General features: G+C 31.9%; 1 protein-coding gene across 1 annotated transcript; it reads right to left on the bottom strand.

The window, feature by feature from the left end:
* Nucleotides 1-754: 754 nt before the first annotated feature.
* LOC18031820 (MACPF domain-containing protein At1g14780) lies at nucleotides 755-10,629 on the bottom strand. Its single transcript, XM_006421007.2, has 7 exons — nucleotides 10,086-10,629; nucleotides 9,705-9,943; nucleotides 6,991-7,192; nucleotides 6,802-6,879; nucleotides 5,389-5,572; nucleotides 4,764-4,930; nucleotides 755-1,510 (listed from the first exon to the last, which is right to left on the bottom strand). The coding sequence occupies exons 1-7, from the start codon at nucleotides 10,308-10,310 to the stop codon at nucleotides 806-808; spliced, it is 1,800 nt and encodes a 599-aa protein (XP_006421070.1). The 5' UTR covers nucleotides 10,311-10,629; the 3' UTR covers nucleotides 755-805.
* Nucleotides 10,630-14,186: the final 3,557 nt, after the last annotated feature.

Raw genomic sequence — 14,186 nt, 5'->3', positions numbered from 1 at the left:
AATCATATTTTAGAAAGTTTTTCCTTCCTTACTTTTTAAAATGTTCTATAGGATGAAGTGATTTTAAAAGTCATTTTTTAAAAAAATTTATCAAAGACAAATTAACTTTTACCACTTTTGAACCTCTTAAAAACAATCTCAAATGAATCCTACTATCAATAACAATGAGATAAATATTTTATGTATAAATTCATTTCTTCGATGTTCTTCCTTTCTATATAGGAATTGCAAAAACCCAAGCCGATCCTAGGTATGACAATGCTTGGATCCAACCTGAACATGTTTTTTGCACACCCAAGGCTGGCTAATTTTTATAATATTATATATATTTTTTAATTTATAAAAAAACCAAAATTTATATTTTATAATTTTTTTATATATATTTAATTATTTATAATTTTATGGTTTTTAAATTTTTATTTTAATGAAATTATACTTAAAAATATAAACTTTAAATATTTAAAATTTTAAATATATGTAATAGTTACACCAAATAAATATAATTATTTAAAATAATATATAATTTATACTCAAACTTATCAAGTGAAACTCGAATCCGGCCCAACCTCATTCCCTACCCCACCCGCATCACCCGAGTTCGGTCTAGGCAGATGTTTTTGACACGCCTAGTTCTGTACATATCTTTCCATGCATACCTTTTCCTATATACTAAACTATCTATGCATACCTTTTCCTATAAACTAACTCCTTACAAAATAATGTTATGCATTAACAAACAAATAACCATTTAAAATCAATGGACACAAAACAAATCCACTCTTTTATGTACAAAGTAAAATACAATTCATGGATAGTCTAACAGTGCAAACTTTACATGCAAACCAATCTTACCCCCCTCAGTCACTAGCTTGGCAGCTGTTACTAACCAATGTCCTGGGACATCATGGGGACCCCGCACAACCTCTGCTGTTTCCACAAATTTAAGAACCTTTCCCTTGCAAACCTGAGTAGGTGGACCATCTGGAAATACACCAGAATTTAGCACAACTGGAGCCTGCTTTTGGGGACCAGTGATACTCCTTTGAGTGAATGAGAATGTTGTACTCAGATTCATAAGAAAACTAGACTTGTGAGTTCTTGGTGCAGCTGCCCACTCTGTCTTTCGGATTGCACAGTTGGGTAAGTAGGTGAAGAGAAGACGAAGATGCAGCACTGTCTTGGGCCGCTTCCCTTTGGTGAGGAGCTGTGCACCAGTGACAATAAAAACACCACTTGAATCTCCATGCAACCAGTTTGGATCATACTTAACCACTGACGTGCACACATTGGAGTATCTTTTCCATTTCATAGGTTCTAAAAATTGGTCACTAGATTTGTAGTCATCAGAACCACGCCATTGACATGGTCTGCATACAGAGCTGTTGGCTGCAGGAAAGGTCATGATATTTGGTAGGCTCGTGAGATGTTGTGTATGCAATGCCAGCCGATTACATTTTTTTCCTTCCAAGTATAAGCGCAGGCCAACCACTGGTTTTTGATCACTTGAAACCTGATATGGCACAAAGAGAGAAATTTAAAGTACCAAATCAGCAATGGTAGGCTTTTAACAGCTGAACTTGTCATAAGACATAAAAGGTACGATTTTTTTAATACATTCATACCCCCTCAACCCACACCAAATTAAAGAAATTTTCCCTCCAAGGTTAGTGTCAAGGGTAAATGGAACCAATGTCATACAAACAACACACACACACACACAAACACATATTTAGTGGCTTACATACTATATTGTAGAAAGTATCCCCAAAGGATAGCTCGGTTGTCCTCTTTCCATGAAGCAAGAGGTCAAGGGTTCAATTCCATGGGGATGCTCGACTTGGGCTGGATGTATGGTATATATATGTGTGCATGGTGTGTGTGTGTGTGTATACATATATATATTGGAAACTGCTATGATGCTATGAAATATTCAAACACTAAACACCCAGTCATTTGCTACAAACTAAAATTGTAAGTAGAGAACACACAGAGATGGGTTTTTAAGTCGATAAGAAAACAAGAAGGAAAGGGAATAAGATCTATATTGGAAACTGCTACAATGCTATGAAATATTCAAACACTAAACACCCAGTCATTTGCTACAAACTAAAATTGTAAGTAGAGAACACACGGAGATGGGTTTTTAAGTCGATAAGAAAATAAGAAGGAAAGGGAATAAGATCTATATTTATTATTGACCAAACGAAATATGTCAGAGGAGGTATCCAGCCTTCTAGTTCAGTAAAATTGGTAAAGATTTCTTGGGTTGGTAAAAGAGGTTAAGGGTCGGAAAGGGGCATGTTCTACATTAACATGCTATTTACATAATTTTTTTTTTAAAAAAAGAATAATTCAAATAAGGGCTGTAAATGAATATGTTCACATTAATTGAACCGTCAAAATTTTTTATTCTATATTAGAGAAAACTTGTATATAGTTATAAGTACAGTCAGACATGTCTTTGATTAATCATCAACATTAAAAGTTTTATAATCTTTTACACAGGAAGTTTAGGTTACTCGAGATAGTACTACTGTATATTAGATCAATTCAATATGGGTTAGATCACCAGTTATTCTTCAGAGAAAATCATGCACAACTAGCAGACCATTAGATTCAAACACTTCAAATGTCTACAATGGTCCGCACTTTCCACCCTTTTGTTCTAAAAAATAAAAAATAAAAAGTAGAGTGATGGCCAAAGCCCAAATCAATTTTTTAACCACCTTCCTCCCTCAAAATTCAAACTCAGATGGCGACCCTAATAACATTGATTGGAAACCACTTGACCGGGGCCCTTAGGGGCCACACTTGGAATGGCAGAATTCTTCGAATCTAATTAGGATTCGGGATCCCATATCAATTGGGACACAATTTGGGAAAAAAATTTTTTAATCCCAATTTAAAATCGATAAGGACTCAAGAGAAAAATTTCCTTATTTTTCAATCAAGATAGGCTTGGGATCAAATTTCAAATCCTGTCAGGATCATGACATCTCGATTCCACCATTTTTTTAATTTAATTTTCATTAAATAATTTTTTTAAAAAGAACCTAAGTGACATATTGACCAAACCACTACCTTATCCTCACCAAATCCAAAACACAAGCTTAAAGAACCAATTAGTTATAGTCTCCCCAACCTTATCCTCACAAGCTCACTACTCCAGCCGCCAAGATCTCCACTCATGATAACACCCTCACGACTGTCAGCCCCTTAGAGTCGGCATGCACAACAGCCTCACGTGGTGATGCCACCACCACCTAAAACCAGCAACCAGCAACGGTGAGCCATCACCAACAAGAAGCTACAGCCTGCAGCATACTCGCAATAAAACGCTAAGCCCACAACTCTCTTATCTCTCCCATATTTGTAACTTTTAACATACAATTTGTAAGTATAGTGTGTGAATTTGATTCAAACTTGTAAATTAAAATAGTGGTTTGTACTCAGGGTTTGTGATGGATAAAAGGATATGTTTGAATTGGAAATTTTGTATTTATTGATTTGAGTTTTTTTTTTTAATTAAATGGGACAGGATTGGGAAAATAGCAGTGCAGATGACGATTTTTCAGTCCCAACTATAAAAAACAGGATCGGATACGAGTGATTTTTTTGTCTCGTTTAAATACTCAGGACACGATCAAGATTGCCAAATCCCGGCCTGTCCTGTCCCGTTGCCTACTCTAGGCCACATTTTCCTCTCTAGGGATTAGGTTTGATGAAGTTATGTAATTCTTTTTAATTTCGTTCATGTTATATTTTGTTTAATTTGCTGTTTAATTGGGTAAAGTTGAAAATACCCTTGACTCAGTTAAAAATCAAGAGTGCAAAAGACCGAAATAATCTTAGCACCATTAAATCTAAGGGAGACTTCAGGGCATTTGAGGGGCACATAAAATCTCCATTATGTTGGGGTAAATTGAAGATTACCAAAAGCATCTAGCTGGTAAACTCAAATTTTTGCTTTTATTCCAATAATTCACCAAGTCTCCTAACTACTACTTAAGCAAGCTTATTTATAGGGTTGGGTTAAGAAAAAGAAATCAATGGAAAATCCTAACCTAAGATAACCTTAATACAAGATAGAATCTTAATATTTCTAGAACTAAAAGATAAAGACAACAGTAATAAAATAAAATCCTAATTTCTAAGAGAATAATGATCTCTCAAATTTTCAAAACCTCAAATTATTAGCTCTTGATTCATCACATATAAACTAATCCATATTCGTAGAGACTTTACACAATGAACACTTATTGGTTAGAAGTTAAAGGAAACAAGATGGTGCTATTAGACTTAGTAGCGACATTTGTAGGTAGAAAATGGTTAAATTTTCAACCCTTTGGAACTTTATAATATGAGACCCCTTGTCCAGACAAGGAAGGAGGAAATAGCAGCTGGTTTTATTAATTTTTGGGTCACGATGACTTTGGAGTCTGATTATAATTTAGGAACACCCTGAGAGCTTCCTCAGCCAAACCAATAAAGTTTTTCTCTTTTTCATCAAGTATTCTGAATCAATAAAAAGCCACTTTGATTTCAACTGAATCTACAAACGAAAATGCAAGTTGTTTCTTTTATTACTCATAATCTAAGCAATCATGAGATTTCCTCTGATCTTCAAAATTTTTTTGCTTTATGCATCTCTCTAGGTTCAACGAGATAATATGCCATCATTCACAACATACATTTAATATAGTTATGTGACTTTTGAGAGCTAATAAATTAATAAGTCTAGAACTTTGTTAATCATCAAGTACCTGAGTCGAGCTGACATGAACCTTTGGACCCATGAAACTGAATTGCAGGGAAGGACAAGAACCCTTTTTATTTTGATGCCGAAGCGGGAGCTCACAGAACATAGGTGCCCATTGCCGGGGAACTTGAAACTCCAAGAAGTACTGCAAATCCTCTAGGGCTGGCTTGTCTGGAAAGAGACAACCCCATTAACGAAAAAATTAATTTAGAAGATGAGAAACTTATAAACTTATGAATATAAACATGCTACAATGACTGAGGAAATAATTTTTTATGCAGAAGAACGTATAGAATAAAATAACTCAACTCTGTGCTTTAGTACAGAGATTTGAGTGACTTTAATACTGCATTTAAATGACAGAGAAAAACAGCCAGTGACTAGTAGAAATTAATTCTAATATCGAAAGCCTTCATCCTTCTTTTAATTTACTTGATCCTTGTCAACTATTGAGGTGGTTTTTGGTCTGTTTATGCACTCATGCACGCATGGAAACTAATGCAATAGACATACAAGTCTAAACCATATACCCAATGATACTTCTAAAATAGCGAAGTCTGAGCAATTAAAATAGAACAGTAAATTAAGAACTGATTTTCAATTGACTGATTCGGTATGGAAGCACGTACAACGCAAATACAAGTTGATTGCATGACTAAGGTAGCCGCTGCCTGGAATCCCAGTAAGCAGAGCAGTAATGGGTACAAACTTGAAGAGAATTCCTTCTGGTTTAGCAGGAACAGTCTGCAGCCAACTGGAATGATTCTGCAAGAACACATCGCCACCTCTTTTTGAACAGACAATGGTGAGTCCCTGTAAGTGAAAATTAAAGACAGAAAGATTCAAAGCCTGCATATTGATTCAAATTTTTTTTTTCAATAAGAAAACTATAAGTATTTGTATTAATGAATAATGGACATATTACACTTTAGTAGTGGATCAGGTATCCATCCAAAATTAATCAAAGCTAAACAACACAGTATCAATCCCCAAAAGTCTGATTTAACCCAAAAGAGACTTCCTAACCCTCTACAAAAATGAGCAGAATACACTGTAAATCCCTAAAAATCCCCTCCAATTAAGATGAATGAAGAAAAATGAAGTTTCCTGGAAATCCTTAGTCACCGACAACCAAACGAAGCAAAAAGGTGAACTCTATCCCACAATCTATCATAACTGTCCCCTCTTGACTCTTTGAGGCTTCTACTGCTTCTTTCATTCCAAATGACCCAAAAGATAGCTGAAACTGCATTTCTCCAAAAAGTCTTAGCTTTCCTCCCTTTTCCAAAGGTATCAATGCTCTCCATTAACAAAGCTTCACAAGGACATGGAATAATAGCCCAAGAAAAATTTACTTCTTTGCATAATTTTTCCCAAAATCTAGAAGCAACCTCACAACGAAGAAACAAATGATTAGTGTTCTCTTCACTTTTTCTACACATCACACACCATGAAGACAAAAGATGCATAGATGGATACTTTTTTTGAATCACTTCACTAGTGTTAATTTTTCTTTGAGCTAGGCCCCAAAGAATGAATTGATTTACTATTTATCTATCTATTTATTTTATTTATTTATTTATTTATTTTTTGTGGTGGGTGTGGGGAATCTATCTTTCCATATCATTAATTAGCAATCCAAGATAGGATTCACAAGTGAAAACTCCAGAAGACTTCAACTTCTGCACTCTCTTCTTTCCCTTCATCAATAGTAAGACTATCAATCAAATTCATAACAGTAGCAAACTTTTGAATTTCTTTCTCTCTCTCAAGTTTCTTTTGAAATTCAAGCTCCAATTCCAATTGGAAGGAGAAGAGAAATTTCACAGAAGAATGGATTGCACCATTTTTATAAGAGCAAAGTCTATAAAGATGAGGTGCATACTCACACAAAGGAGCATCTCAGAATCCCATTTGTCATCCCAAAATCTAATAGATTTACCATTTTCCATGACTAACTCAGTATGGGTAATGTAAGATTCATATTCCTCAGAAATATGAATCAGAACGAACACAGGCATCTCTAACAGGTAATGACTTACATCCTTGCTTGATGTTTCGGTAATACTGGTTAACTGCATCGTGTTTGAGCGAAGAATCTGACTGAAAATTTCTGGAACCTACAGCAATATTTAGCAAAATTTATCATCAAGGCAAAATAACATCCAATTTTGACTGAAGCAAAAATACCTTCTGTTCTGTATTTATTTATTTTTTTAAAAAAAAAAAACCTTCTGTTTTCCATCTCTTGTTTTCCTTTCCAGAAACGAAGGGCTTTTTCCATCTGAAAATAGATAATCTCCAAGATCCTCTAAATATCTTCTGAGATCGGCAGGAGGGATCGCTGATGAAGGTTTCTGTCTAACACAAATTAAATCTTGACCTCCAACAGCCATCCCCACTATTATGTGTGTCCCATATGTTTGAATGAACCTGCCTACTAAAATGATTAGCATCCAGTACCACACCAAGGCAAGTTTATGAACAAATCAATGTGGCTTATCTACCAAACTATTTAGAGTGAACAACAAGTATACAGGTCTTACCAAGCAACATTGCCCACATAATGATCTGCTGCACACCCACACAGGTGCCTTGGACACATGGAAGCAGCAAACACTCCAAAAAGAATAATAAATAACTACACACATTCCAAGGCACCCATGTGGGGATCTTGCTCACCAGAAGTAAATAAGTAATATGTCTAGCCAGATCAATTCTCTCTCTTATGTTAGTTTGTATTTTAACACGAAGTCTGAATAGTGAGGGCGCCCTCACCTTAAAAAAATACAGACCAGGCTATAAAAAAATATAAGAAAAAAGGACTTCAATTCAATAAAAGAAAAAAAAACAATGCATTAGTAAAGCACTTTGTTTCTTGTCTTTTAGTTTGGTCCTCACTTTATTAAAATGAGGCTCCCTCATTAGATAATTATTCATACATGTGTGTGAGTGGAGTGTAATAAGGAAACAATGGCATTCGTATTTCCAATTCAAAAAAGCATAGCATATGGCATCCACTGTAAAAATAAGTTTCTAAAAATCCTTTTCTAACGATAATCAAAATATAGTTAAAAAACAGAGTTCTCTTGAATACCAATTTCTATATGCTTCCACAATTAGCTTTAGAAAAGTTAAATTCCACACAAATTGTAATCATATGATTAATCAAAAGCCTCTAGACCATAAGGCATGTTTATTCAAAGTAGAATCCTAGTAAGGATCTGTCAGTGTAGTAACAAACTCTTGGGAAAACAGCTGAAGAGTAATCATCACTCATATTTCACCACAATATGGAAAGTCAAGGCCATTAGAATTGCCCACAATAGCATGTAAATGGTAACACAGATGAAAGGCCAATACAGTTAACGAGTCAAAAGAAAAAGTCTAGGCAAAATGAATGTTACTAAGTCAAATCAAACTTCAATTTTCATGTAAGTCAAATCAGACTTCGATTTTAATGCTGGAAATTGATGCATCATTGACTCATGAGAACTATCATAGTAAGAAAACAAACATGTTATCTACTAAAAAATAATTGGTAGAATGCTTATAAAATAAATCTGCTACAGGACATTTCTTCAGTACATAATTTTAGAACAAAGCCCTGTAACTATGTCTTTCTACCACCATCGACATGAATATGCCATTCACTAAGTGTTTCAAAGTTCTTCATCTGCCATTGCCAGACCTTTGTACTGCCAGCTATGGAACTGTCAAAGTGACAAAATGGATAGAAACCATTCTAAATTATCATTAAAAGTTTTGCTGATTTCAATAAAGATGAGACAATGCTTACTCAATATGAGTTGAATTCAGCAAAGACAATCCTCACTTATAATGTGAAAACAATAATAAAAGATAAAAATCCTCCAGAATAGGAAATGAGCAAAATATGATGACTTCAAGAGTGTCAAAATTCTAGTAGCCATCTTAAAACCATGCCACTGGATTCTTCAGTTGAGAAACATAAGAACTCCATAAGGATTATTACAAAACTTCTGTAGATTCCAGATCTAGTAAGTGTAAATGAAATTAAATTGCTTGGTATTTCTTTATTCAATTAATGAGCAAGATAGAACCTAGATCTCCAGTACCAACCCCTGTAATTTTACAAGCGAACTAACTACCCCGATAGAGGCCCCTCCGTAATATTTTGTATGAATTTGTTAATTTTTATAAAATATAAGTAAGCACTAAGTCCAGTCATTAAAATGAATGATTAATAAGTCAGTTAAGTTTCATTTTTTTTTCCTTGTTTGCCATTAAACAGGTCCTTGATCTTCTCGTAAATGACTGCAGTAGGCTCTAGTTTGGAGTTATTTTCCCTAGATTGTTACAGAAAAGTTTAATAGAGTGTCTATTAAAAATCTAGTTACTTGAATAGGGTAAGAGTCATATTTAATAAAACGTGAAAACTCAGAGACCTAAATATTCTTTTAATCAACGATCTGTTAAAAATTTGTTCTGCTAGTTGGAACTTTTGAGAAAGCATTTTAAATGCACAAGGAACTTTGAATCATTAGACAATAAATAATGTATGAAGATTTCAATTTAGCTATCCACCTAGACAAAACGCTGGAGAATTAGAAACATGGAATTGAAACACGGATACTATTCCATGTTATAGGGGGGCACATATTCATATTGTCACTCTATCAAACATTGAATATCAAATACTTGACAAGTTGAGTGTTTCCAACATTTGTTAAGGACACATTCATACGATAAACATAGGTAAGAATTTACCATCTTACTTTTAAAATTGAAAAATGGTTCTGAAACTAAAGTGATTAGATGTGCTGCAACTCACCCACATTTTGAATGCAGGAATATATTTTAATTTCCTTGTTACTTGGGCTAGAAGAATTAGAAAACTTTAAAAAGCGGAATATTGTGTAAGCAAAATGCTATCTACTAAAGAAATGAAGAGTTAAATAGCTACCTAGCCAACGATGCTGGATCCCAATGGGGAGGAACTGCCATCTTTACATGGTCTTGTAGTTCTAAAGAAGATGTTGTAAGGTGCAAATAGTACAATGAAATGAAGTAACCATCAAAGGCAAGATATTTGGTGTCTGCAGCATCATGGAACCAGTCCCCAGTCAAATCGAAAATAGCATTAAGATATCCCGAAGGAACTTTCCCTTGAATTGAACATTTCTGATTTAGTAATTCAGACATCTGCAGAGAAGGAGCAAGATAACAGGGAACATAAATTCTATGAATTTAATAAATAAATAAATAATATATATATATATATATATATATATCTCTGTGTGTGTGTGTGAATAATAAATGAAAAAAGGAGTATAAATAAATACACCTGATTGAATTCAAGAACATCGGATTTAAAACGAATTCGATCGCCTTTATCCACGCGAATATCTTGAGAAACAGCTTTGATGGTGACCCCAGTTGGAGGAATTAGAAGGTCCCGTTTGTTAACCTCATCAAGAACCACCAATCTCTGACTTCCCTTTGCAAATCGAAGTCTAAAATCACTCGTCAGATCAAAACCTTTGCCTAAAGCCTCCATCGCCACCTCCATCGATGACTGATGATTGGTGGACTGCCTTTCTGTAATTTCGGGGTACGTCTACTTAGTTTGAGCAAGAAGAAGAAGATTTTTAGTAGTAGGTAAAAATTGTTGGATTTGGTAATGATTTTAATATGTGTTGTCTAATTAATTTCTCTGGAAGCCAGAGACGTTGAAATGAAATGCATTTTTATTTTTTAGGATGGAAACAAACAAGGATGTGGCAGTAATGGTAATTTCGTCGAAGAAGAAGAAACGCCTGCTGCCCGGCGGGCACACGTGGTTTTGACCGTAGAAAACTTCCTCCTCCCCTCAGTTAATAATAATAATGGTAATCTTTCAATAACTACTGCTTACCTACTCACCACTATAAGTCAACCTAGCATGCAGCGCTGTCAATAAAAATAACTCTAGCAACAAATAGTGTCAATAAATTTTAATTCGACACGTCTCCTCTCCTTGCAAAGATTGCAGAGTCAATACTGCTGTGCAAAAAGTCTTCGTTCATTTTTTTTTCGAGTAAGTCGAGAGTTGGATAAAGCTTATATTCTTCTATGTCTTTCAAGATTTAAATGCACGTAGTTAATTAAATAAAATTATTTTAAAATTGTTTTATTTATTTTCTCTTTTAGTCTTTTCTCACAAATATAAATAGAGGTAAATATAAGTTGTATCACAATATAACTATTGGAGCCGATTGTTTTCTTAATTGATTGAAATTAGGTTATTAAGTTTGTTTATTTTCTCAATTTAATGAAAAATTCAGTTTTTTTATTTAATCTAAAAAATCTGAATATTATTGTTAAAATATATTCTCTAAAATATCTATATCTAATCAATTTATTTTCTTTCTTATCTAAATAAAACTTACTAATTAGCATTATTTTTCGTTTTTATAACTTGTGACAGTCTACTAGTATATTATTATTCTTTTGATTTTTTTTGTTTTCTTTAAATTAGTATTATTTATCTTTACAATCTTTTTATGAAAATTTTTCATATATAACATCATGAACTACCATAAGATTGATTAAAATGTTCAAACTTAGAAAATTAAAGGATTGTATTAAAGTAAACATAAATTAGGATTGTATTCAAGTAAACATAAATTATGTTATGATAAAATATTGTCTTATTTATATTCTTTGATATCATTATTATTTATTTAACGCTTAAAATTTATAAGTTCACAAAATGTAGAAGTATTGATTTTCAAATAATTTAAGTTAAAAAAAAAACAACTTAATTCTTATTGTCAAAGAATCAAATAAAAAAATAAACATGTCTTTCATATTTAGACATTTTGATTTATTCAGAATTCAATTTTATTCAGGCCTGTTTTGATTTCATATTAAAAAAAAAAAAGTCACCTATGATAATTGTGTTATATTTCCTTGGTACGGAATTGGTTGAAATCAGAATAGGAACACGAATAAGAGTAAGGTGTTTATTTAAGCTGCAAGGATCAAAATCCAAATCGAAATGAACTGTATTTTCATTGATAGATTTACTTTGTCTTATAATTGAAATAGATTGTTTTAAATTACTAAAAGCCATCAGTTAAAATTATGCATTTATTTCAAACAAAATAATAAATAAATATTTTTTAAAATGAAATATATGCTTTTTTATTATATTATTGAGCTTAATGTCATGATCTTTGAATAAACTAGTTATATTATTATTTAATATATAAATGAGGTATAAAAGAAATATTTTATTTTCTTTAAGGGTAAAAATATCAATTCATTCTCTATTCTCATTCTTCCATTTTCATTCCCACATCTCCATAGGAATGAGGAGGAGATTTTCATTCCTCTTACCTAGTTAATCGCAATAGATCTGTTGATTGTATGTGTTTGTATTCCTTATTGCAAAGATATCAATGTTATAAAAAAAAATAACTTTAGTTTGATACAATTAATTTTGTTGATTGCATATGTTTGTACTTCTTTTTATATCAATATTAAAAAATTACATTAGTTTGATATGATCAAAATCATGGCATCGATATTGTAATTAAACACAAATTGTGTAAATGAAACATTAAAAAAAACTTGTAAATCAACATTAAGTTCAAAATAAAATATAAATTATGTAAATGGAATATAAGACTTGTAAATAGAAGGTAATATAAGTAAACTAACATAAAAATGGTAAATTGGTGTATTATTGGTGAACAAAACAAAAACTTATAGATGTAATTATAAAACTTGTAAATCAATATTAAATGTGAAATAAAACATAAATTGTGGAAATGGAATATAAGACTTGTGAATATAAGGTGAACAAGTAAATCAATATAAGAATGATAATTTGATATATTATTGGTAAATAAAGCAAAAACTTATAGATATCATGTAAAACTTATAAATCGACATTAACTATAAAATAAAATATAAATGATGTAAATGAAATATAATACTTGTAAATGAAAGGTTAAAAAAAATAGGAGTGATAAATTGATATATTATTAGTAAATAAAATATAAAGCTTATCGATATAACATAAAACTTGTAAATCAACAGTAACTGTAAAATAAAAGATAAATTAAATATATAAAACATATAACTTGTAAATAGAAGGTCAAGCATAGAAGTGATAAAATAATGTATTACTGATGAACAAAAAAAGAACTTACAAAAGTTATATAAAACTTGTAAATTAACATTAAGTGTAAAATAAAATATAAATTATATAAATGAAACAGAAGACTTGTAAATGGAATACAAAACAAGTAAATTTAGTAGAGTTATTAAAAAAAATAAAAACTGACAAGTATAAAATAAAAACTCATTATAATAATAATTATCTTATATATGTACTTTATATTCACTTTTTTTAATTTGTAAATTGAATAATGATCATTATTATTTATTTAATACATGTGATGATATATGTGAAATTTTATTAAGGTTAAAACTTATTATAAAAATCAAATTTTTGAAAAACTGTTCTTTTCGTATTCCTCAAAACTAATTAAAAGATAAGTAATTATGCATCCTTCTAAGCATCCTCGATAGCAAGCCCAAATGATATTTTAGTTTAAGTAAGAAGTAAAGTTTAAAATAATATGAAATATGTATAAAAGTGAAAATTAGATGTAATTTTATCGATATTTTATATGAGTCTAGTAATATAAGAGTATCTTTTTATTTGTTTTGGCTTGATCAACATCAAGAAAAATAATTTTGTTTAAATTAAAATACTATCTAAGCAACCCAAGACGGGGGTGAATTGGGTTCTAAAAATTTTGCAGAACTTAAACAAAACTTAACTCAAATATGAAACAAATTTCAAGCAACAATAAGTAAATCAACCAAAATGTAAAAAGATAAGGGAAGAGAGATTCAAACACAGAGATTTTTACGTGGTTCGGCCAACCTCGCCTACGTCCATGCCTCCAAGCACACCAGGCTTAAGGATTCCACTAGTTAAGCTTTCAAGGCTTCAAGAACACTTACAATTGACTTCAAATGTGTCAATCAACCTTTACACCAAGAGATTATCTCCAATCTCTTAACCCAAATGTATCCCAACACTTCCAATCATTCAAAACGAAGATTACAAATTTGTTTTTCTCTCACACAATATATATGATTACAAATCAATGCCCAATGTGTGAATAAATGAAACAAGAATGAATTTGAAGCTCAATGGATGTTGTATTCTCGATTATAAGCTCAATGATAACGTTGTGATCAACCTTTATGTGAATTTGATTGAGTTTATTTATAGTTGGAACTGAAATATAGCCGTTGTTGACTTTCTGCACGAAATTGGATCGTCGTTAAACGTTATCGGTTAACCGTTTTGATTGGTCCAAGTGACCGTTGAGCTGAAATTTAATTAAATGGTTGACCGTTTGCCACTATCAGTTTGCCGTTA

The sequence above is a fragment of the Citrus clementina genome, unplaced genomic scaffold (genome assembly GCF_000493195.1).
Source record: "Citrus clementina cultivar Clemenules unplaced genomic scaffold, Citrus_clementina_v1.0 scaffold_9, whole genome shotgun sequence".
Lineage (NCBI taxonomy): Eukaryota > Viridiplantae > Streptophyta > Magnoliopsida > Sapindales > Rutaceae > Citrus > Citrus x clementina.
The sequence above is the reverse complement of the archived record's forward strand: the minus strand, read 5'-3'. Positions and strand labels throughout refer to the sequence as shown.

Bases quoted from the DNA above. Each gene is read 5' to 3' on its own strand.
- LOC18031820 (XM_006421007.2), bottom strand. From the start codon at position 10,310: ATGGAGGTGGCGATGGAGGCTTTAGGCAAAGGTTTTGATCTGACGAGT. The intron at 9,944-10,085 runs GTGTATTTATTT...CCTTCTCTGCAG, and splicing joins ATGTTCTTGAATTCAATCAG to ATGTCTGAATTACTAAATCA. The intron at 5,573-6,801 runs GTAAGTCATTAC...TTTCACTTACAG, and splicing joins CCGAAACATCAAGCAAGGAT to GGACTCACCATTGTCTGTTC.